This window comes from Nyctibius grandis, chromosome 4 (assembly GCF_013368605.1).
Source record: "Nyctibius grandis isolate bNycGra1 chromosome 4, bNycGra1.pri, whole genome shotgun sequence".
Lineage (NCBI taxonomy): Eukaryota > Metazoa > Chordata > Aves > Nyctibiiformes > Nyctibiidae > Nyctibius > Nyctibius grandis.
In genome coordinates this window covers 10,054,887-10,077,454 of record NC_090661.1, presented here as the reverse complement: position 1 = coordinate 10,077,454, position 22,568 = coordinate 10,054,887, and the positions used below count along the sequence as shown (strand labels likewise).

Genomic DNA, 22,568 nt, shown 5'->3' with positions numbered 1-22,568 from the left:
TAAATATCAACCTTAAAATGCTAAATTTGGCTTTGCTATGTTGTCTTGCAAGGTAGGTATCCTTTTCTGGACCTGCTCCAGCCTGTTATGTGTTAGAGGTCAAACTGAATTTCCACTGGGAACTACATCTACTTCTTAACTTTTTTTTTTTTTTTAAACACAATTATGATGTAGTTCTTCAGTAATTTGCTGCCATAAATAACTTTAAAAGGTAACACAGGTAATACATTATACCTGTGAGGTAAGTCCCTGCTGAGCTTGAAATTAGGAGTTGTCAGCAATGCTGTGCTAATTGGCATGTGGAGGTGCATTCTCAGGGAAGGCAGGGCAAGGTAGGTGGACAATGGGAACATTCTTTCCCTGTCCTGCAGTTGATAAACCTTTCTTTCTAGTAGGGCAAAAAATAGGTTGTTTATTTCGGTCTTTCTTCATTCACATGTAGATTCCATGCGTGGTTTTCACCCGTAATTCAGATTTGGTGCTTATAGGCAGTTCCCTCACAATCCCAGTTTTTATTGCTGTAACTTTGGCAGCAATGTATACTTCTGAAAAGGTCACCAATTCTGTTTTCTAGCTGGAATCTTCTAGAGGAATGTAAGTAGAAGACAAACTTAGTGTGGAAAACTGCTATGAATAAAGTCTACCAGAGGCTAGCTGTTGGAGAGCAGGGTAAAAGGCAACTGTGTTGAGAGTTTCTCAAAGGAAACAATTCTGTCAATACGTAAGAAAAAAAAAATTAGCTTGCAAACAGAGGTGTTGCTGCCTCAGAAGTGTGAATGTGAGTCTTTAGGTATGTTTTTTTTGGGGTTTTTTTTTTTTTTAGGTGAACCCATTTTATCATTGTACTTAATCATAGCTTTGGATCTGGGTGTTTTGTAGGTCTGGTATTCTGTAAGAGTTTCAAGAGAAAAATATAATTATTTTTGATCTGATATCGACCTCGTACTCAAAGGAGTATGGTCAGAAATAACCGAGGCAGGAAACTTTCAGATCTATTCTGGGTTCTAGTTTTCTTTACATCTTATCACCCTAAATATTGTCAGATTTTTCCAGTTAGCTAAAAAGCTGGACCATAGCAACACTGACATTTCTACTGGCAGCAGAACTTTTTTTGTTGTTTCAGCTTTTAGAAACAGATGTTGGACCATAGCCCATGTGCTGGGTGTTGTAGCAAGGTTCCTATGTTTGCGTAGCCAAAGACTGTCTCTGCCCGTGTGTGCAGGTTTGCAGACTGAGGATATGGCATTATGTCAGAAGTCGTATTAAGCCTTCCTTTGAGGAAGGGCTAGTGAACTGATAGTATTACAGTACTGTCATAGAGTCTTAAGGGGTAAAAGATACGAATTATGGCTGAGCAGGTAAATTAGTAACAAGATTATGTAGGAACCATAACAAAACTGAATCTTGGTGACAGAATTGGTATGGTATGACTGCATGATTCCTCTTCCTTCTTTGAGAGAACAGCAGTCTTACCCTGTATATGGGAGCAAGCATGCAGATTTTTAGGAGGAAGTGGAGTTGAATGGTGTATGCAAAGACCAGGAAAATGAAAGCTATGGGGAGGACATACTTGAATAGCAGGAGCCACAGTGAAGACAACAGGACAGTATCTTATATCGAACAGGAAAAAATGACTCATAAGCATGCTGTGTCTTGCTCTCCATGCTTTACTGCAGGAGGTGTGCTTTGAAATTTGCACTGAAGTCTCTTAAGTATGTGGCAAAAGTGCTTTAATGTAAATAGCTTTTTCCTTCCATCCACCTCTTCCAGTCTCATCAGCCTTTAAAGAAACAATTTTGGATGATGTACTGTGGCCAATGGAAATAGTAGTGCTTCTTCTGTTCTAAGCTTGCTACTGTATCCCACCATCAGTTCTTTAGATGTTTCACTAATAAGTGCAGCAGCTAACCTTGTCAAAGAAGGGAGTCAAAATAAGATTTGGAGTGCTGGATGATAAGACATAAGACTTTGTATCCAGACTGCTGAAACTGGGGCTTGTGCAGGCGTAACTCATTTCTGGCAAGTAATTGTTTGGAGCTTGTTCAGAGGCTTTGTCGTGATACGAACACATGAAAAGCACTGCACAGTTGCTTTAACAGGACAGGTACCTGAGATGTTGATGAGTGTTCCAAAAATATGTACTTAGTTTTCAGGCACAAAGTGCAAATTAAGTCTGTAGTTGTTCACTCCTAACGTACAGGAAGTTCCTGCTCGCAGTAGCCTGGTGTTTCAAAAGAACTAAGCACGTTTAGAAGTCGCATTCCTTTATTTTTGGGTGGTAGGTGAAGAAAGGCTGTCATCCTGTTTAGGTATTCAGTGTTGTAATTCTTGCTTAAGAAACGCTGTTCACCTGTGTTTGAGGAGACTCATTTTTGTTGGGTTTTTTTAGTTCTATGGTTTTATGGAACCTGTCCCTTTTGGTAGTGTTTTGGTTGTAATGGTTTGTGTGTGGATCTGCTATAGGAGGCTACAACTAGTCTTTCACTACATCAGCTTTGTTATTTTTATAAGTCTTATTAAAAAGATTGGTACAACATAGTGGAAGTGTATCCATATGCTGCTTTCTTCTACAGTAAAAGTAAGCTGTTTAAGGGTTACAGTAAAGGTCTTGGTGTATCAGACTTAACAGAATGGCTTGAAGTTAGTCTGAGGCAGAGGTTGAGTTCTAAAGGTCACAAAGGTCATGGTCCAAAGACCACATTAGTGTAAAATTAGCAGTATATTTGTCCTTAGAAAGTCTTTCAGTTTCCGGTATGTAGAATTAGACATAATCTCCAAGTGGTTGGTGAAGGGAAGGGAAAGAAATTATAATTTTCATAGTTAACTTCCTAACTGAAGCAAAACCTTTTGAGCTTTGTGCTGGATTTGAGTAACAATCCCTTGCCCTTTGTTTCATTAGGAGGTGTATTTGTGGCTAACTCAAATCTTTAGTTTGTCTGAGAATTCTAATCACTTATTTAGGAAAAAAAATACTTAATTGATTAAAAGGTTGGAAACCTGTATCATCTGTGAAACTGTATGGGGTTTTTTTTGTGATCAATGTAAAACCAGCAGGTCTCATACCCAGAAACTAACTATATCTTCTCTCTGGCCTAGCAGCATTTGTAGGAAGGCTCAGCCTAACACTGTCAGGGGACTTTGCTGACACAGGCAAAATACCAGTGCCAGCAATTGGCAGATGCCTGGCTCCCTGTCTTCTGTCAACGTATTTGAAGTATCTACTTGTGATTATATTTTAATGATATGACCTTTAATTTACATGGAACAGCCACTTAAGAGTGGTAAAGGACCATGCACGTAGAGGTAAAAATAGACTGAAGTTGAGCTATTTTCCTAGACTGAGTGTCTAATTCCTTAAGACACTGTTAACAGGGGCAGTTTAGAGGAAGATCTGGGACGACTATAGTGACCCTCTGGGACTCTTTTGGAATGTGGTGGAAGAAAGACATCTTTAAGTACTGGTTATAGGTAAAAAAAAAAGGGCTGTTAAGCATTTCTTTCAGGTATGAGGTTGAATGTTTGCATCTGTGCCATTTATTTATATCTTCTGTACATCTGAGCTCCTAGAAGTTCTTTAATATACTTTCGTCTTTAACTTTTGTTAAGGTCATAATGGTTTCCATCCCTGAGTACTATGAAGGAAAGAACGTCCTCCTGACAGGAGCTACAGGCTTCATGGGAAAAGTGCTTCTGGAAAAGCTGCTCAGATCTTGTCCTAAAGTGAAAGCAGTGTATGTACTGGTAAGACACAAAGCAGGGCAAACACCTGAAGCACGGATAGAAGAAATTACCAGTTGTAAGGTATGTGTCATATCTTCACAAAGTACATTTTCGTCCTTCTTTATAATACTCCCATTTCATTTTCAGAACAACTTTGGTTTGTCTAAAGCAAAACAGTGTCATTAAATGTTTTTTGTTGCAACAGAAATACAAAATCCAAGACCTGGCAGTGCTTCTATGGCTGGTTTTCAAGCTGTTAGTCCCTAGCAAAGCCAGTAGTGGAAAATTATCCTGTATTTAATTCAGGAGGAGGATATTCAGCTGTAATGCAGAATTTAGAAGTAAACCACCTGAGTTAAAACTTGTTAAGAGAATGTATAATCAAGTGCAAGAGATGATGTGGACTGGGAGTTGTAAGATGGGATTGAGTCTCTTCTTTAAATCTCAAGCAAGTCAAGTCACCCTTTTTCTTGTGCCTTGTGTGTTCTTATTTTCTTTTCTGTAAGATGAGTCTTGGTACTTCCTTTTTCTTGAACGTGCTGTTGGATCTACCAGTAAGCAAGAATATGTGATCTAATGGATTGTTTCAATAGTTTGTTTGTAAACAGGACAGAAATGTTTGGCTTAATAGATTCTATTGCAGATTTCTGTTAGTCGTACGGATTACTATAAACCTGTGACGGCAAAGGAAAGGCACTGAAATTCTGTGCTGTGGAAGTATCAAAGTGGTTATCTAAAAGACTTTCTGTGCATGCTGGATGGGATACTTTCCTCCTGAAAAGACTCATTACCTTAGTATTCTGGTTAGCTAGGCTGGGCATTCTTACTATATGCAGAACCATCCATCAGTGTTGCCCATCTCTCTAATACAGAGTACCCCATTTATGATGAGAAGGACGAACAGAAAAGGGAGAGATTTCTAGCATGAACTTTACTAAAGCAGAGTGTATTTCTATGCAGGTCTTTCTCTTATTGGACATGGGAGTTGGCAGTTTAATTTTTCAGGCTTAGGAAATACGTTGAGATGCACTGTAGTCTCTATGACACGTGTGCTTAGAAAGTACTTAAAGGGAATCAATAAGAAAGTACGAATGCATTTAGGCTAGAAGGGGTAAGTTGTTTAAAGTAGAAATTCATTGCCTTATGACTGACTAGTTAAGATTACAGCAGGCATGAGGATGGCTGTGTCCCTAGTAAATTATTTTTTGTAACCATGTCAAAACTCTATCTCATTGCTCAAAAGCATCTGCTTGTAGTCCTGTGCAATGTCGCAGAATACGACAGAATGAGTTACAGAGAGGTTCTGTCTTAAAATGGAGTCACAAATTCTCTCTACATAAACCCCTCAGTTTGTCACTTCTTGAAACAAGGAAGAGATCTCCAGACTAAGCTCTGAGATGAGAAAGGAAAAGTTTCTCAATCCCCTTTTTGTATACGCTATTACCCAAATAAAAAGTGCGGAATACTCTGGCGGGGGGAGAGTAGGAGTAATGTGGGATGACTTAAACTGCAGTAAGAGTTGAGCATCAGTATAGCTTTTGGGAAATTCACATGTTGTAAAAGGCTTTTAAATTTGAATCCAAATCTTCTGCTTGTAGCCTGTTAGTAGGATTGGTAGAATCTGATGTGTTTTATGAGTCTCGGTGAGTACTTATTGCTGGAACGGGTTCACAACAGAAGTCCTGGTAAGCAGGACTACTTCTTGAGGTAGTCCTACATCTTAGTCCCTAGAGTGAGAGCATAAAGGGATGGTGTTGCACATCTATGGAGAGATGTAGATAGGGCCAGATAGTTGTTTTGTCTTCATCACATGGTGAGGCAAATTAGATTGAAACCATATTGTTTAACTGGCATTAATGTAATCAAGATTCCTCCAAAAGACTATGAAAATTTTTAATAGGATATGTTGTCTTAAGTTGTCTGTTTGTAAGGGCCCTACCAGTAATTTTTCACACTTTGGATGGACTCATTAAGTGTTCTACAGATGCTTGGACATTCTATTTCTTGAAGAGTTTAAAATCTAAATGAGTGAATGTGATAATTAAACTGAGCTGCAAATAGCCAAAAATGTTGAGGCTTCTGCTTCCTTTGGACTTCAAATGTTTGATTCCTCTATTAATTTGCCCTGCGTATTGCATGTGCTCTAGGTGTTTGCTCTTGTTCCTCTTTGTACTGGTGTCAGTGCTAGTATGAGGTATGTAAGAATAATGTATGGCTGTGGATGTGAAAAGGGGCAGAACAGATATAACGTACAAACTAAAAGTACCAAACCAGTTCATTAAGTGCTTATCCATGGGACTGCTTTTCTTATAATGCACACCACACATTAATATGATTAAAAGGTAGTTGCTTCAGTTCCCCGGAGGCAGGCACCATAGTTCTGACTAAAAAGATAGCCGGTTAATTTTCAAAATGACAAGACTTCCTGCCTTTAGGTAAGCAGTGTTTGCTGTGCTGTGTGAACTAAGAATTACAGAGCCTTTAAATGCTGTCTTGACAGCTTTGTCCTTTAGGGTAAAGCTTCATGTTTGGGAAGTCAGCTCAAGACCTCTATTGATGGAGATGTCCCATATTCTCACTATAGCGTTACCACTACTACTTTAGGTGGCCACACAGTGAGCTGCATTAGCTCACAGTTGAGCTGAAAAAATATCTACAAAAAACCTATTTTTTCAGCTGGACCAGCAAGCTAGTATGCTGACACAGCCATCGTGTTGCTTGCTATTGCCAGTGCAGGAGAAGCAACATGGAAATGAAGAACTTAAGAGAAGGACCAATCTGTTTGGTAGCAGTACAAACTTGTATTGCATTGAGAGTCACGAAGCTGCACCTTTAGGTGACTTCATTTATAGTTGAAAATGAGTTGACTTCATTCGCTTCATTCTGTAAGGAAATGTCTTTTAACTATTTGCATTCAGTATAATTGTATGCTTGGAGGGGGGGAAAAATACTGATGTGGTTTTAATACATTTTAATTGACTTGTGTTGAAGCAGTTGCTGATATTTGCCCCTGTACAACTAAGAGGAGGGGTCTGCTGTGGTGAAACTTCCAAGTGTGTTTTATTCCCACAGTACTATTTTGCTCGGGAAAACTTGCGTGTTAATGAGTATAAATAAGATGAGGCAAGAATTTTTATCTGTGTGCATTAAGCTGCATGGTTAGAACCCAGTTAATCATGAGGAGAATATATGATGGAATATGGATGAGATTTTTTTTCAGTGGGAGTAGCTGAATACCAATTTGATAATATTTGATTACGGTACACAGCCTTTAACCCTACCTTTTTCTTTTAACTAGCCAGAGAAACAATTTTTTTTTAATCTGGAAGTTCCCCAAAACTGGCATCATTCCAGGATAACAGTTCTTGAATCACTGGAAATTTTTAAAGCTTGATGAAAGCTTTCTAAACCTAAAAAACAGCACAACTTACACAAGTCTACAAGAATTTGAATAGTTGTTATTAAGCTTGGGAAGTGGACATACTTTTCCCTTTCCTTCTGGTGAAAGAAAAGAGATTTCAGTATTTAGACTGTTACTTAAAATTTCTTTGAGTCCTGGTGTATAATAGAGACTATTCTTTCTTTCTTCTGATATTGGTAGAGATTTGGTTAGGGATAGGGATGAGTATTAAAAAAAAAAATGCAATTTGAAGTCTTACTACCTTCAATACAACACATGCAATACTGCTTTCACTTTCTGGGATAAAGTGTGCACAACTTTATCGCTGAATATGTTCATGGGAAGTCAGTAACCTGTTGTAATCCTAACACACTTTTCTAACTTACTGATGATCTTGAGAGGTAAGGACGTATAACTCTGTATAGGCAGAAGATGTGAGGCTTTTCTTCATGTAAATGAAACATGTATTTCTTGTCTTCACTGGCTATTAGTGTGAATTTTTAGTCCTTTTTTTTTTTTTTTTGACAGCTCTTTGACAGATTGAGAGATGAGCAGCCAGACTTCAGAGCAAAAATAATAGTAATTACGAGTGAACTTACACAGCCTGAGCTGGACCTTAGTGAACCAATCAAGCAAAAACTTATAGGATGCATTAATATTATATTTCATTGTGCTGCTACAGTCAGATTCAATGAAACACTAAGGTAAGTCTAAAATTCTGTACACTGTGGTCTGGTAAACCAATTACTCGAAGGGAGGGGGTAAATCAGGTGTCTGCACGATTTTGCAAATATTCAGCCTGTCACGCTAGGAATGTTCTCTGACATTTGTGTGCTTGGTCAATTTCATGATGCCCCTTAAGGTAATAATCCTTTACCCCAAACTTATCTTAAGCTGTTGGGTTTTCACTTGCTCTTCTTACAAAGATGGAGGTATATTATTTAAACCTGCTTTGCCAGAGGTTAGAATTACACTATTCAACATGGAAAAGTTTGTATCTTTTTAAAGCTTTAGGCAAAGAGACAAATCCATTATTAACACTTAGAAACTAAATAAATTGGTTTTGTACTTTTGTTATAGGCCCCTCAGGTTTTGTGTGTTTTGTTTGTCTTTTTTTTTTTTTTTTTTTTAAAGTAAATCCCCTGAATATCAAAGTCTTTTTGAAGGGAAGCTGTTGAAGAGACTAGAGAACATGTTGCTATTCCAAGTCTTCCTAACACCATGTGTTGCTCTGATCTCTGGGATGGGTAGAAAGGATACAAATAAGCTGTAGCTATATGTACTGTGCTCACTAGTAATGTTAGAGCTTTTTTTCCTAGTGTGCAGAAGGGAACATAAACTATTCCTTTAGCCTTCCTTGTTAGAAGGGGAATGCACAGGATAACTTTCTGGCAAAACTGTATGTGGAGGAAGTTCTAGCACTTGGTCTTTGCCTGATGAGCAAACAGGAGATTAAATACTCCTCAGCTTTCTCCATGTCTTCAGAAAGTCCTTCATTAAGAAGAATAGAGGTTTGCATTGGAGGGGATAGGGAGAAACAGATGCATAGGGAAAAAGGTGAAAACTAAAAGTTGAAAACTTCCATGTTGTTGTACACAAAAATCTACTAAGGAAATACTAGAGAAAGGAGTACCAGAAGCAAGAAAAGATTATATTTGCCTTTTGGCAAACAATTACTTGATTTAGTGTTGAAACACTTGAATAAATATCCAATTTGGGTAAATGACTTTGAGGAATAGCTCCCTTTTTTTTGGGGGGTGCAGGGGGGTGGGGGGGTGGGTGTGTGCGAAGTAAAGCAACTTTGAGATAGAACACTTCTCAACTCAGGTTTTCTTTGAGTTGTTACAAAGTTTAGCATTCTCTAAGTATGCTATACTGTATGATGAAATGTCATAGGGTAGACCATGTTTATCACTGTTTCATGGTCTTGAAATGTTAAAGAACTGCCAACCTGACGGAAGCCCAGAGGGACTTTAAAACAATTTGAAAGACTGTTGGAATGGAGTCTTGGTACAAAAACCCTCTGGCAGTTTCTGCTTTCTTGACAGGCCCAGCATGTTGTTTAGCAAAATAGAAAATGGAAGCATTTCTTAGGTGCTCTGGCCTCAACTCTTTCTTAACAGATGTGCTGGAATGGTTGGAGAACCTTACTTAGAGCAGCCTTCATCAGATGTTTAACAGTAATAACTAATGTAAAGTTCAAAATACTTGGCTTGGGGACAGTGGTAGGAGTAAAGTCAAGAAAACAAAATACTTGGGCTTATTGTGGAACTTTTCCTAATTTGTATTTGCTGTACACTTCTATATCTTAAAATGATGCATACAGCTCTGATTATGAACTCCTTCCTTTGACTTCTGGAAAGAGGCAGTGAAGACTGAGAATAATACTTTTATCTAAAAAAAAAAAATAATTTATTGAGAAGTAACATTTTCCATTGATGTTAATTGCTTTGGGATAGTGGTCTTCCCTCTTGTCCCCCCAACACTTAAGACTGCTTTATCACACATTATTACTTAAACTTAGTGCTTATTTGGAGGGGACCAAGATTTTTTTTTGTTAATGTAACACTTCATTGTAAAGACTGATAAAACTTTATTCATCTGTATTCTTGCAACTTAATTGATTAGTACACTGTGTACAAGAAAACTAGTGCCCGTAGTAAGTTTTATAGGCTGGAGAGAATATCTGAATTGTATAAAATAATCATAGTAGTTGGTCAGTCAGCTGTGTTCTGGTGGGAATTGTAGAGATATACCTACTCTCCTACAGTGTCCTTAAGGACTCTATTTTAATAAGAAGCAGTGAAGCTGGAAGATGAAAGTGTGGTTCTTGGTGGTTTTCCTTTTTCCCCCCCCCCCCCTTCTTTCCTTTCTGTAAGCCTGTTATGCTATTGAGCCATGTGCTGTCCTACAAGAAGATGCCAGTGTCCAGCTTACTAGCTCTCTGAGCCTTCAGTCTTGAGTTGTTGACCTAACTCAACTTGAACTAGGAAGTTCGGAGATGCTGTTAACTGTCATGCATCTCATGTGGCAGCTAGATGTTGTGTTATTTCCTTCACATTTTATTAAAAATGTAGGATTGGGATTTAGCTTGAGGAGATCAAAGGTATGCTGACTTTCCCACTCTAGTAATGGAGCATGAGGATGACAATAAGAACAGAGTAAAACTTAGGAAAATGATCCTGAACATTCAGAGATGTTCTAGATTAAAACTGCAGCATATTGTCCTAAGCAGAAAGTTAGGACACTGTCAATGATGCTGTTTTGGGGAGAGTGGGGTATTTAGTATTACTTTATATACCCATCACTGAGGCATTTAGGAGTGAGTTGACTAGTTATTTCCTTTTGCTTGTTTTTGTCTTGCTTTCTGCTAATCAAATTTCTGTTTAATCAACAGAGATGCTGTTCAGTTAAACGTGACTGCCACGCAACAGCTCCTCTTCTTGGCACAGAGAATGAAGAATCTGGAAGTGTTCATGCACGTTTCAACTGCCTATGCATATTGTAATCGAAAACAGATTGAGGAAATAGTTTATCCACCTCCTGTTGATCCCAGGAAACTGATAGATTCTCTTGAGTATGTGTTCTGTTTTATGAAGCTACTTCAGTAATCTGTAACCACCTCGTTTCCTAGTAATGAAGTACCAAAAAATAGTTATGAACTTGAAAGATGGAGAAATTAGCTTATGCTGTCCTGTAGGTCTGACAGCATGGCTGACACTTCTCTTTTCTGTAAAGGAGATGGACTATGGCTTTATGGTCACTTTCAGCTGAGGTAGGTGTGGAGTGGTACTGAAGGAGGGGGATGCTCATATCTGTTCATGTTCCTCCTGTACGCTGAGTGGCAGTTTTTCAGCTGTATGATGAGCTGAATCAGGAGCTATTAAAACCAAAAACGCTGTGCTGTTACAAGTATGCTAGCGCTGGCATCGTGAAGGGATAAAAACAAGACAGTCCCCTTTAACAGCACCCTCCACTATGTCTACCTAAACGCTATCGCAAGATCAGTCTGAGATACTGAAATAATGTTACTTAACTGCTCAGAAACACAACTGTAGAAGTAGTTCTGTTAGGTATTTGGTGAGCACAAACATTAAAAATCTGTTTCTGTAGCTTTTTAGTCTTGAATTGGGCATTACTGGCGGGGAGGAATTACTCATTCTATGTTTTCTTTTCTGTGTGTATCAGCTGTCCTGAGGTCTTACTTAGTAGCTGTCAAACCCTAACTGAAACAGGTGGCAAATACAGGATAAGTCCAGTGTAATGTAATAAATAATTATCTCATCTCTAAATCAGTCTCTTCCTTCTTGCCAGTCATACAAAATACCACCCCTTATAAGAGAAGGATGAAACTTTTAACAACAAAAGAAAAAAGAATTTGGTATTTAATGAAGTTCATAAATGTACTTACTTTCTACAGTACACACCATATGAAATAGTTCCAAAACACTTTCGGAACTGGGCACATGTTCTAGCGAAAGATTTTTTTGTTGTTGTTGTTCTTGGCATTTACTCTCAAATGTTTAGGTTTTATGGTTTAATGAACATGAAGTGAGTAAGTTGGTAGTAACGTCGTTAAACAAACCAGCCTAACTATACTGCTGCTGTAGGATGTCAAATATAACATTCTTCCTTAAGATCCTTTTCAGAAGGGTTCTACATATGCAGTTGCCTCCTTAATTTAAATAGTAGTGTGTAATCAAAATGAGTAATAGACAGGCTCTATTAAACCTGATTTTTCTGGCCTCTGGGATTGGCCTTCAGTTTAAATAAGCAAAAAACCCTAACTCTTATATTTTGATGAATGGTATTTTAGGAGACTACGTGGTTTTAAAGTTAAGTGCAGTATAAGCTGTCAGCAGATGCTTATTGTTTGATATGCAAATGCTTATGGAAATGCTTTACAACTACCAGCTGTTTAAAGTAGAAAGAAGTATGTGACACGCTAACTTCAGTGGGAACTGGTGTTAAATTCTGAAAATCAAGCTGAAATTTAAAGTGTACTAGTTTAGTGTTAGATACTGGGGTTGTTGCAAAAACATGAAATACAGAACTGAGTTTTTAATTATTGCCTAAATTTCCTCATAGAATTTCTTGTTCCTCTGTGCTTATGCAGCTTCTAGGGGAATGCTAATGCTTTGGTGGTTTTGGTGTGGGTTTTTTGTTGAGTGGTTTTTTTGCCTTGGGTGGTGTTTTGAAGAAGAAATTGGATTTTAATTTTACTTTTCCAAAGTATTTTTGATTTACCTGGTTATCCTTTTTACATATTGCTTTTGCCTCTGTGCGTTCTTACCGGGTGAAGCAGCATGCAGTAATTTACACTTGCCTCTTATTTTGTTTCTTTAGGTGGATGGACGATGGCCTAGTGAATGATATTACTCCTAAACTGATAGGCGACAGACCTAATACTTACACGTATACAAAAGCCTTAGCCGAATATGTAGTACAACAAGAAGGTGCAAAATTAAACACAGCCATTATAAGGCCATCTATTGTTGGTGCTAGCTGGAAGGAGCCCTTTCCTGTAAGTCACTGAGTTTTTACCTGACCATCTTGCCTGTAAACTGTAGTACATACCGACAGCCTGTTTATCTAGTGACCCTTGTAGAGGAAAACCTTTTAGACTATGAAGTTGTGGCTTAGTTGCTTCTGGATAACAGTTCTGAGACAAAAGCTGCCAAAAACAGTGTTCTTATGTGGAAAATTTAGGGGTAAATTACTTCTGATCATAGAACAATACACTTCCATCACAATGGGAGACACTGTTTCACACATGAAATAAATTGTCAGCTTTTTACTTCATGATTCTGTGTATATTCATCTGTTTTTCCCTCTGTAAGATGCTTTGATATGTCAGTAGCTGCAAAGGATGACTAAGAAAACTGGGGGCTGTAGTACATAAAGATGTTTTGGCTCCACTGCTTTTAGTCAAACCATGTAAGCTTTGCAGGGGATGGCATAAGTTCCATGTACTGCATGCTATATTGATATATAGCATATATGCTATATACTTCCTCCTATATGGCAGACTGGTGTTGGAAGAGCTTCTCCAGTTCAAGACTGAGTGTCTCTCAAGCCCTTAAAATCCATATAATTGATATTGCATACCTTTTTGAGTATGTACAATATACATATCAAACCAATAAATATATAGTAGCTAAGTGCTGTCATTAAAGATAAGCAAGAATGTCTTCTGTTTGAAAAATTAAAAAAACCTAATAATCAATAGCAAAACTGCTTATCTGTTTTCTCTGGGTTGCTAGAAGCTTGTCTAAAAATACTTGTAAACTTGAATACTTACAACATAAACCTATTTATACAGACAGTGCCCTGCAGTTTATTGACTAAGAAATAAACAAGCTGGCATCTCACTTTGGAGGACCAGTGAATCTACAGGTAGATCTTTTGTCTGAGTCACAGCAACTTGTTGCATCACCAGATTTTGCTATGGAAGAACTTCATTTAGGGACATAGGAATTAAAAACTTTCTCCTCTCTATTATTTCCCTCCACCCCTTACACTTGTAGAAACTTCCCAAATTTTTACTTGAAACTGCTGGCTTCACTATACTCTAACTAAATCCTTTCCTTCCCCCTCTGTTCATAATAGGGATGGATTGATAACTTCAATGGACCTAGTGGTCTCTTCATTGCTGTAAGTAATGAATGTACTTATTTTCCTCCTTTTGGAAAGCAACAAAGCTTCATATGTTTCACTGGTGGGTCTTCTGTCTCTCTTTTTTGTTGTTTTGTTCTTTAAGGCAGGAAAAGGAATTCTGCGAACAATGAGAGCTTCCAACAGTGCAGTAGCAGATCTTGTTCCAGTAGATGTTGTTGTCAATACGACACTGGCTGCAGCCTGGTATTCTGGAGTTAATAGGTATAACAGGTGACAATAGAGAGTACTAAGTATTCTGAGATTGCAGTGTGTATTTTAATAAATCAGTCTTCTATTGAACTTGTAATAGATGTCCTGCTATTCCCTGAGGACAAAGGAATCTAAGGTTCTAACAGCATTAATCCCTCGAAGTGTAACTTCCTTATGCCAAAGAGGAAGACATTACCTGCTGATACTGTTGTACAAGCTATGCCTGAAAATTATTTCCTGGGCCTTGTTGTAATCAATACAATCTACAGTAATGTAGGTGATGCCTTCTTTGAAAGAAAAGAAATGTGATAGTTAAAGGAGGAGAAAAATACTGGAAGACAATATAGGAAGCAAAAAATCGAATGTAGGACTGATGCTTTCTGCTTTATGTAAATGATGCTGTTGAGGGAAAGGATAACTTTGAGTAAGTCATTTGTCTGTGTTTTTAAAAGGTTGTTTGTCTTCTAACTTGCTCTCTTGTCTTTTTTCCCCCCAGACCAAGAAATGTCATGGTATATAACTGTACAACAGGTGGCACCAATCCTTTCCACTGGGGTGAAGTTGGTATGCCATGTTTCTCTTTTTTCATAAGCTTTATTAGAAAAATAAGGTCAAATAGTAAAAGCACAGGCTTTAATCAGTAGGCCATATTGCATTTTTATTGTTGAAACTAGTATAATAGCCATACCTCTCAATTTTGCAGTGTATTGTGCTTTTTCATTATCTTCCATTGTTAATTCTCTCCCCTTGTGGTATTATCAGTGTTTCATTTTGTTCTTGTTCTTGTTTTGTGGTTTTTTTTTTTTATTCCGTTATAACTTAAACTATGGGAAAAATGATTTTTCTCTTTGCTGCCATGCCCTAATCTTCAGAGTGTGGGTAATATGCAGAGAAAGGAATTGCTCAGAGGAGCAGTAGTGATGTTGGGTTTAATGCCAGCTTTACTAAATACATAGGGATAAACAGCCCACAATTAGATGATTTGTACATCTGCATTATTGAGAGGTATAATAATAGTTTTACACTTGTGTAGCTGTTTTGTTTGGCTGAAGTTAATTGTTGGTTGAAGTGGCTTTTTTAATCTTCAGATAGCTACATGTGCAGGGAAAAGTAACCTTTAAGAAAGTATGGCCACCTATTTTCTACTCTTAGATATCCTGACTAGAATGTGGCTGACATGCCAAAAGCTTTGTAATAGTTTTTGTTATAAATAGCAACACAAGCCGACTGGCATGGTGAAGCTGTTCATTAGCTTTCAATTTTTAGAAATAGAGTTCTTAAGCTCAGATTATTTTTTTTTTCTTTTCAGTTAATTTACTTAAATCTATTTTATTTCTCTTGACTACTTTCTTCATGCTTTTTACTTGCTTTTCCCCATTTTATATGTATCTGTATTTATAAACCTTACTGCTTCAGCCAAACTTGGAAAATTGCTGACTTCATTTATATCCCAATTTGAATTGGAGTATTTAAACACTGTCTATAACAACAGTATAAAGTTAGAAGAGGTAATTACAAAGATTAAGTGAATTTCAACATAACTTCTTAAGACACTCACTGATCCTGCATATCTGTCATGTACAGAATTTTCAGGTGTCAGCAGGAGTTTCTCATGGAGTCCCCTCCTAATTGCTTTTTTCTTAATTCTTAAATATGGATAAGTTGTGTAAAAACATCATTTGAAATGCACTTCAGATGCTTGCAAAGTCCTCCGTCTGTTTTTAAGTTATTCTTCACACAGGAGATTAGAGTAGTCTTCTTCATGAAATATAGATGACTATTTAAATAGCTTTACAATGCTGTGTAAACTGAAATTGCTGTGAATTTCTGAAATCAACAACTTTTAAGGTATGGAAGAGGAACAGAAAGAGAGAAGCTACAATAAAATGATGCTGGAGATATGAAGGCATAAAAGACCTTGATTATAATAAGAACCAGTTTAACAGTAATTTAGGTTAAAAGCTTATGACTTTGTTGTGATGTTTTTAGTTTCTGTGGATTGTGGAAGAGTTAGGGTGGCTATTTAAATAACATATTGAAGTAAATATTGTACACTGTAATGTACTTTGAAAACCATTAAATTTACATGGTTATTACCAAAGCTGTTACGCAACTTTTCTTTCTCAGAATACCATGTAATTTCTACTTTCAAGAGGAATCCTCTCGAACAGGCCTTCAGACGGCCCAATGTAAATCTAACTTCCAATCACCTTTTGTATCATTACTGGATTGCTGTAAGCCATAAGGCCCCAGCATTCCTGTATGATATCTACCTCAGGATTACTGGAAGAAGCCCAAGGTAATGGTGACTAGCTCTGTCTTGTCTGTTCCTCTGACTTTTAAACAAAGCTATGCTTACACTATGATGTATATTGAGTATTTTTTAATTTTTTTTTTTCCCGTGAATGCTTTATGACTAAAACTCAGCCTTTTTTTCCTGAGAACAGGTCCTTGAATTCAAAGTGGCTTTGAACTTTCTAGCAAAAATGCAGATGTTTTTGTTGGATAGTTTGTGGGTTTGAGTAGTGAAGGTAAACAGAATTACAAGATACAGCAAGTGATGTTTGTTCTTGAATAATAAATATTCAAAATATGTTGATCCTTATTTTTTCCTACAGGATACCACATTAATTTGAATTTCAAGATAAATCCATTAGAAAATGCAGTAAGGCACCCTAACCTTAGTTTACAATCCAACCCCCTCTTGTGTCAATATTGGACTGCAGTCAGCCATACAGTGCCTGCATTTTTGCACGATCTTTTGCTCAGATTGAGAGGTCATAAACCATGGTAAGAAGGACAGGGCTAAAAATATCTTTCTGGTAAGGTGGTGAAGACTTGTGAAGAAGACATGGCATGGGCACTATCTAGATTTACTAACTATAAGCAATAACAGTCCGGTGGTGCCGTTTCTAAGAGATTAATGACTGGCTCAACAATGTTGTCCAAAATATCTCTCAGATCAGAATCCTAGTCAGTCATTAAACTCTAGGAAGTGGCTTGCATTAAGATTGTTGTTGCTGTTATAAACTGAAAATGGAACGGGAGACGGAGTTAATAATTGCGGGTTATTCCTGTAGATGATACAACTTGATCTGGTATGTTGGTTTGTATCATCTCAACATTCCATTCAGTTTATAATATTTGCACCGGTATCTGGCTAACTTCTTAAGTGGTGAAAATTGGCATAGCTCTGCTAAATAGGCTAAACTAAATTATGTAGAAGGAATATAAGATGTCACTTCAATTTGTTTCAGATTTGCCAAGCCATATGATCTTAACTCATTGCATATATTATGTTTTCAAAAGTATTTGTCTTCAGACTCTATAAAGTCTCCACTGGTGACAGTGTGTTAACACACGTGAGTATTTGTTCATTGTCCTGTAGTCTAGATCTGTCTTGCAAGGTAACAGGCTTGGCAATGGATCAGTAGAAGGAAGCCATGTAAGTGGTTTGTAGGAGAGAACTTCTAAACTGCCTTGGGTTCTGTTGTTCCAAGCCTACTCAACAGTGTAATAATCAGAGCAACAGTAGTGGAGGAGGCTGTATCTGTATAGGAATCTTCCCACAGTAAAAAGATGTAAGCCCTTCAGATCAAAAGAAGGTATTGAACGTGCAAGTTCCTAGCTTTTAGGTTCTTTTGCAATTTTAAGTTATTCTTAAATTCCTGACAGATGTGAAAACTTCATCACTCACTAAAAATAGCTACGCTATAAATACCACCCTACCGTGTTTCAAATGGTTAGGAATTATTACTGCCAGAATCTTGTCAGTCTTCAAAAGGCATCTAGTCTTCTAAGTATTTGACCAGTGGGAGTAAAACAAGGCTGTGAGTACTCATGTTATTTCGAACACTCTTAGCAGTTTTATCTTATAACACTTGGAATATTTACTCATTTTTGCTTTTCCTGGGGTTCTTACTTGATGTCCAAAGATGAAATTTAGAACTTAATCAGTACTAGTACAATTGGTGACATTAAGTAGTATTTTCTAGCCTGTGAAGTATTACTGATACAAGTATTCCTAATTGGTTTAATATAACAGTGGGTGGGTGAGTTTCCTGTCATGCACAAGATTTCCAGTTTGCAGGGAAGATGGGAGATTCAACTAAAACAAGGTATTGTTCAGTCACTAAGGTTACTCAAATGCACTTGAAAGAAAAGCTTTTAAATTTGATACCCAGCCCACATACAGGAATATAGCTTTCATTATATAGTGCTCCTTTGGGTTTTTTTAAGCATTTAAAAAATGGGAGCCTGCAATGGGAGCAGTAGAAGCAAATAAATATATATATGCAAGCAAGACATGCAGTGTTAAATCCTAATGGGCTTCATGTATTGTTTTAAAATAGAAAAAAATTTGAGGCAGATCTTTACTCTTCGACTTTTTTCTAGTCTTCTGGCTCAAAGTACTTTGAAAGCTGCTTTAACTGATGGGCTGGAGACAGTCGTGGTATAGGGGATGTACTACTGTTGTTGTGGTCATTCTGTCCAGTTGACAAAATGGTTTTAATTACCAGGTAGCATGTACTAGGAAACTTCTAAAGCCTTGGAAATGTTATGGAGATTCTTAAACTCAATATAATGCTGTTTTGAGTGAAGAAGGGCTGTCTTAATCTAAAATGTGACCTTTTCGATCATGGTTTAGCAGAAAAACTTGAGCAGTATAGTAAAAATGTAGTAAAATCGCCACAAGAAAATTCAAATACTGTGCTAACTTGACTTCACATGGTCAATAGCCTTCCCTCTGTGCAGAGTCTGAATACGCTTCTGACGTATTTATTGCGTACAATGTAGGAAAAATTCTAAGCAATGCAGTTACTGTGTAGGTTTAACTGCACTGTCATACTGTCAGGATATTGTACTGCAACTGAATGAGAAATTTTTAAGAAGTGGAAGAAATAGATCAGGCCTATGACCCTTCAGAACTAAAGGATTATGTTCATAATAATGATTAAAAAAAACTCTTCCTGTTCAGGGTTTTTTGAAGACTTTTCTGTTAAAATCTTTCTGCAATATGAAAAAATTTTTTTGCACCTCACTTGTGGAAGCAGTGCTTTCAGTGAGATGGAAATCTTTACTGTTTTTGCATCTAGTTGAAGGTTCTTGAATTTAACAATTTCCTGATAATATTAACAGTTAAGGAAAGGGAAGGAAGAAATATAACATTTAGAAGAAATGTTATAGAAAGAACTTGTGCAATAAGGATTGGCATAATGACGATTTAATATTTTACTAAATATTAAATTTACTAAATATTTAAGACTTAATTATTAATTAAACACTTAATTAAAGATTACTAAATACTTATAGCATTGTGCAATTACATAAATAGTGGTGATAATCCTTAGCATCCAAGTTCAAGGATAGTGTTGTCAGTAGCTTGCCATATATACTTAGTTGCATAGCAAAGCTTATTAATTGTCTAATTTAATATAAGGCATTGTTCTCTCTTGTAACTTTGCATAGTGCTTAGCACAACAGAACCATATGTTATTGAAAAACAATTCAGTATATTTGAAATCTTAAAGCCTTTAAAAATATACACCCAGCAGATCTGTCCAATTACTCTGGAAGAACAGAATGTGGCATGAAATATTTAAAGTTTTAATTCAGGGATTTCTTCAGCAGTTCATTTTCTGCTACTGCTTCTTAGAAAGCTGATGGGAAGATGTGGTTGATGTATGTAGGGAGCTGTAAAGGACATTAATTTCATACCTATCATTTCAATTTAAAGCTTCTTAAAACTTAACATGAAGCACCTTTCACATAGTTATTGTCTTACAAACCAGAAATGACTAAAGACTACACTCTTATTGAATAGATTAATATGGTTTTTCCTCTTGGAAGCACTTTTGTTGTGTGCTTAGAGGAACCATAGAGCTGCTGGAAAGGTAAGAATTCCAGTAGTATGTCTCACACTTCAAAATTTACAGCCAAATGAAAATCTGAACAAAGACTAATGTGAAAGCTTGTTTTATGTATTTTAGAGGAATTTTTTTTTTTTTTAAATACAATTAACTCTGTCATGCTTATGCAGAGACTCGCAGGTTGGCATCCTGTAGATCCACTGAAGTATCAGTCTGTATTTAGCATCAGAACTTTTTTTTAGCCTGGAGTCAGTAGGTTGTGTGCAAGACTTTAAAATGCAGTCGTAGCCTTAAACCAGGTTGCTTCCGATTGTCTGGTCTAGAAACATGCCCACCTAACTTATGGGTAATTGAATTAACTATTGCTTAAAACTTAATTCCTGCAATGTGCTTCTCAAACTGTTGTAATGTATTTTGTGTTAATGTTAGTAGGGACTGCCTAGTAGAGGCAAAATTCTACTTAGTATCTAGGTGAAGGTCTTACATGCTGTCACACTGACTCGCTGACTGCCACCAATGTTCAGTTCTTTATGATGGTCAGCAGGTCTGACTTTTTCCTGTCTTCAGCTTATGAAGGTGTGATTCAATGCTTGATATTATGCTGGCTATATATATGGCTCTGATGTTTATGACTTGTATCCAATGGCTGTCTCTGGAACAACCTGTGAAGTGTATATTTCAAAACTTCAGGTTGAGAGATAAAGTTCCATGATGTGTATTCATGCTCTTTTTTGAGTCATGTGTGTATTCCCATTTGCAGGAGGAATATGGTGCCATTGAAGTTATAAAACTTAGTCTGTCAGAGCTACACAAATGTCCACTAAATGACACTCATTGCCGACATCTCTGAATTTGAGAGGCTGTTGCTATACTACTTTTTCTTCTCAAAAAAAAAAGTGTACTTTCATGTTGATTTTAATGCAAACTAATAAGCTCGCACCAAGAAAGTTGGTCCTCTTCTGCCAGCTTTATCTAGCAGATAGATCTAATAGATCTAGCAGTTGAGAGACTAACACTACAAAGAAAAAAATAGTTTTCCACTGATGAATTGAATCAGCTGGTTCTATGGCTGGTCACTAAATCCAATTTGAGTTGGAGGGAGGGGAAAAAATCTGCAGCTGAGGTAGAACAACTCTTTTTAGCCACTTTTTTTTTTTTAAATCAGCTTAGTTGTGCTCTAAAACCATATCCATAAGCACAGACTGCAGGATTCCCAGCAGAGGTTAGTCTTTACCGTAGTTTAAATTTAGGTTTTGGGGGTTTTTTGGTTTTGTTTTGGTTTTTTTTGTTTTGTTTTGTTTTTGTTTTTTCTAACAGAAAAGAGTGAAAACCAATGTCAGTAGCCAGTAACAAGCTCAAAATCTACACTTGTCTAATCAGATATTCATTTGTACTATTTAATATTTTGCAGGGGCACAAGTTCTCTTAAACTCTAGCAGTCTAAGCACTCTAACTAAAAACTCAGCTGCTCTTCCAGCTTAGCATAAGAACACAAATTGGGGAGGCACAAAAGGGCAAGTTGACTAAGTTAAATAAGACTGTCATTGGACAGACCTCTGGAAAAAGTCTAAGCACTTAGCCACTGTGTCCTGTTTGCCACTATTTTTAGCCAGGCCATTTTGCTATGAGGTATTTCTGGCTTATCTGACCAGTGAGATCTTTTCTTTCCAAGTTTCGAGTTCTTTTCTGAATTTTTTGACTTAATAATCATGCTTTTTTTATGTTCAGTTCAGTCTTGTTAGCACAGGATATGTTTTGGATGCACAGTCTATATTCCTAATTATTTTTGTGTCAGAGGAACTCTGGTTCAGCTCATCTCCCACTGTTGCCACATTGCCCAGCTGGTGAAACTAGAAACAGGTGTTTCAAAGCATCTAGAAATGTCTATTAATAAAGTTAGCTGGTAGTCTAAAATTTGAATACAACTCTGAATTTGTGCCCTGTAGATAGGTTCCTGCGGGTTTAAGGAAAAATATTTGTGTTTTTTGTGCTTCAGAGATACTCTACTTTTTTCAGTGGTCTCTGCAATTTGTATTACTTTCATGAGAAGAAAAAGAGGCGATTTTGATATTCCCTTAGATACTGAGATGCCAGCCATTAGTGACAGTAGGGGACACTAATGTGATGCAAAATACTTTCTTTGGAAGAGTTTCCGGGACAATGTGCTGTATCCCTTCTACAAGTATGAATGCATCAAGGCAGCTTTCAGAGATGAATCAGTGTTTTTTATTGCTTCTATGAACTTTGAACAAAACTTACCTTCAGAAAGGCATTCCCTGTTAGTGCTGGGTTGTTCTGCTTTCTTCACCTCCCACTGTCCCCACTCCGTGCTTAAAATGACCAGCGTGTCCTGCTATAAGGATCAAATTGGAAGCAGTTCTGCAAAATGGAAATACCTCAAGCACCAAAAGCAGGAATTTAGTAGCATTAGGTTATCTGGTACTAGTTAGTACTTATTAAAATTGAGTGACCATCTCTAGCACTGTAACACTTGAAACAATTTTGTTGTCGTAAATGTGGGAACTTTGCATCTGAGAGACTGGATGACTCACATTTTTAGGGTTCACTTCAGATAGTCTGATCAAAGAGAAACTTTGCCCAAATTGATCCTTATAACATAATTTCTCTGTACTCCAAATGATGGTTTGTAGAGTTGCTTCCTCTGTATAATAAGGGATGATGGAAGGTATTTCTGCATATTTTGAAGTAGC

The 22,568-nt window shown here is 37.1% G+C and overlaps 1 protein-coding gene across 3 annotated transcripts in view; it reads left to right on the top strand.

The window, feature by feature from the left end:
• FAR1 (fatty acyl-CoA reductase 1) overlaps positions 1 to 22,568 on the top strand; it is a 36,734-nt gene that overhangs the window by 5,096 nt on the left and 9,070 nt on the right. The window contains exons 1-9 of one of the 3 annotated variants that reach the window (XM_068398683.1): positions 3,301 to 3,503; positions 3,607 to 3,801; positions 7,649 to 7,824; positions 10,518 to 10,697; positions 12,467 to 12,644; positions 13,730 to 13,774; positions 13,881 to 14,008; positions 14,484 to 14,551; positions 16,115 to 16,286. In XM_068398683.1, the coding sequence (XP_068254784.1) occupies positions 3,613 to 3,801; positions 7,649 to 7,824; positions 10,518 to 10,697; positions 12,467 to 12,644; positions 13,730 to 13,774; positions 13,881 to 14,008; positions 14,484 to 14,551; positions 16,115 to 16,286 (1,136 nt within the window). In that variant the 5' untranslated portion in view covers positions 3,301 to 3,503; positions 3,607 to 3,612. Of the gene's footprint in view, positions 1 to 3,300; positions 3,504 to 3,606; positions 3,802 to 7,648; positions 7,825 to 10,517; positions 10,698 to 12,466; positions 12,645 to 13,729; positions 13,775 to 13,880; positions 14,009 to 14,483; positions 14,552 to 16,114; positions 16,287 to 22,568 lie in introns of those variants that run through there. The other 2 variants (XM_068398684.1, XM_068398682.1) reach the window with 2 other exon arrangements.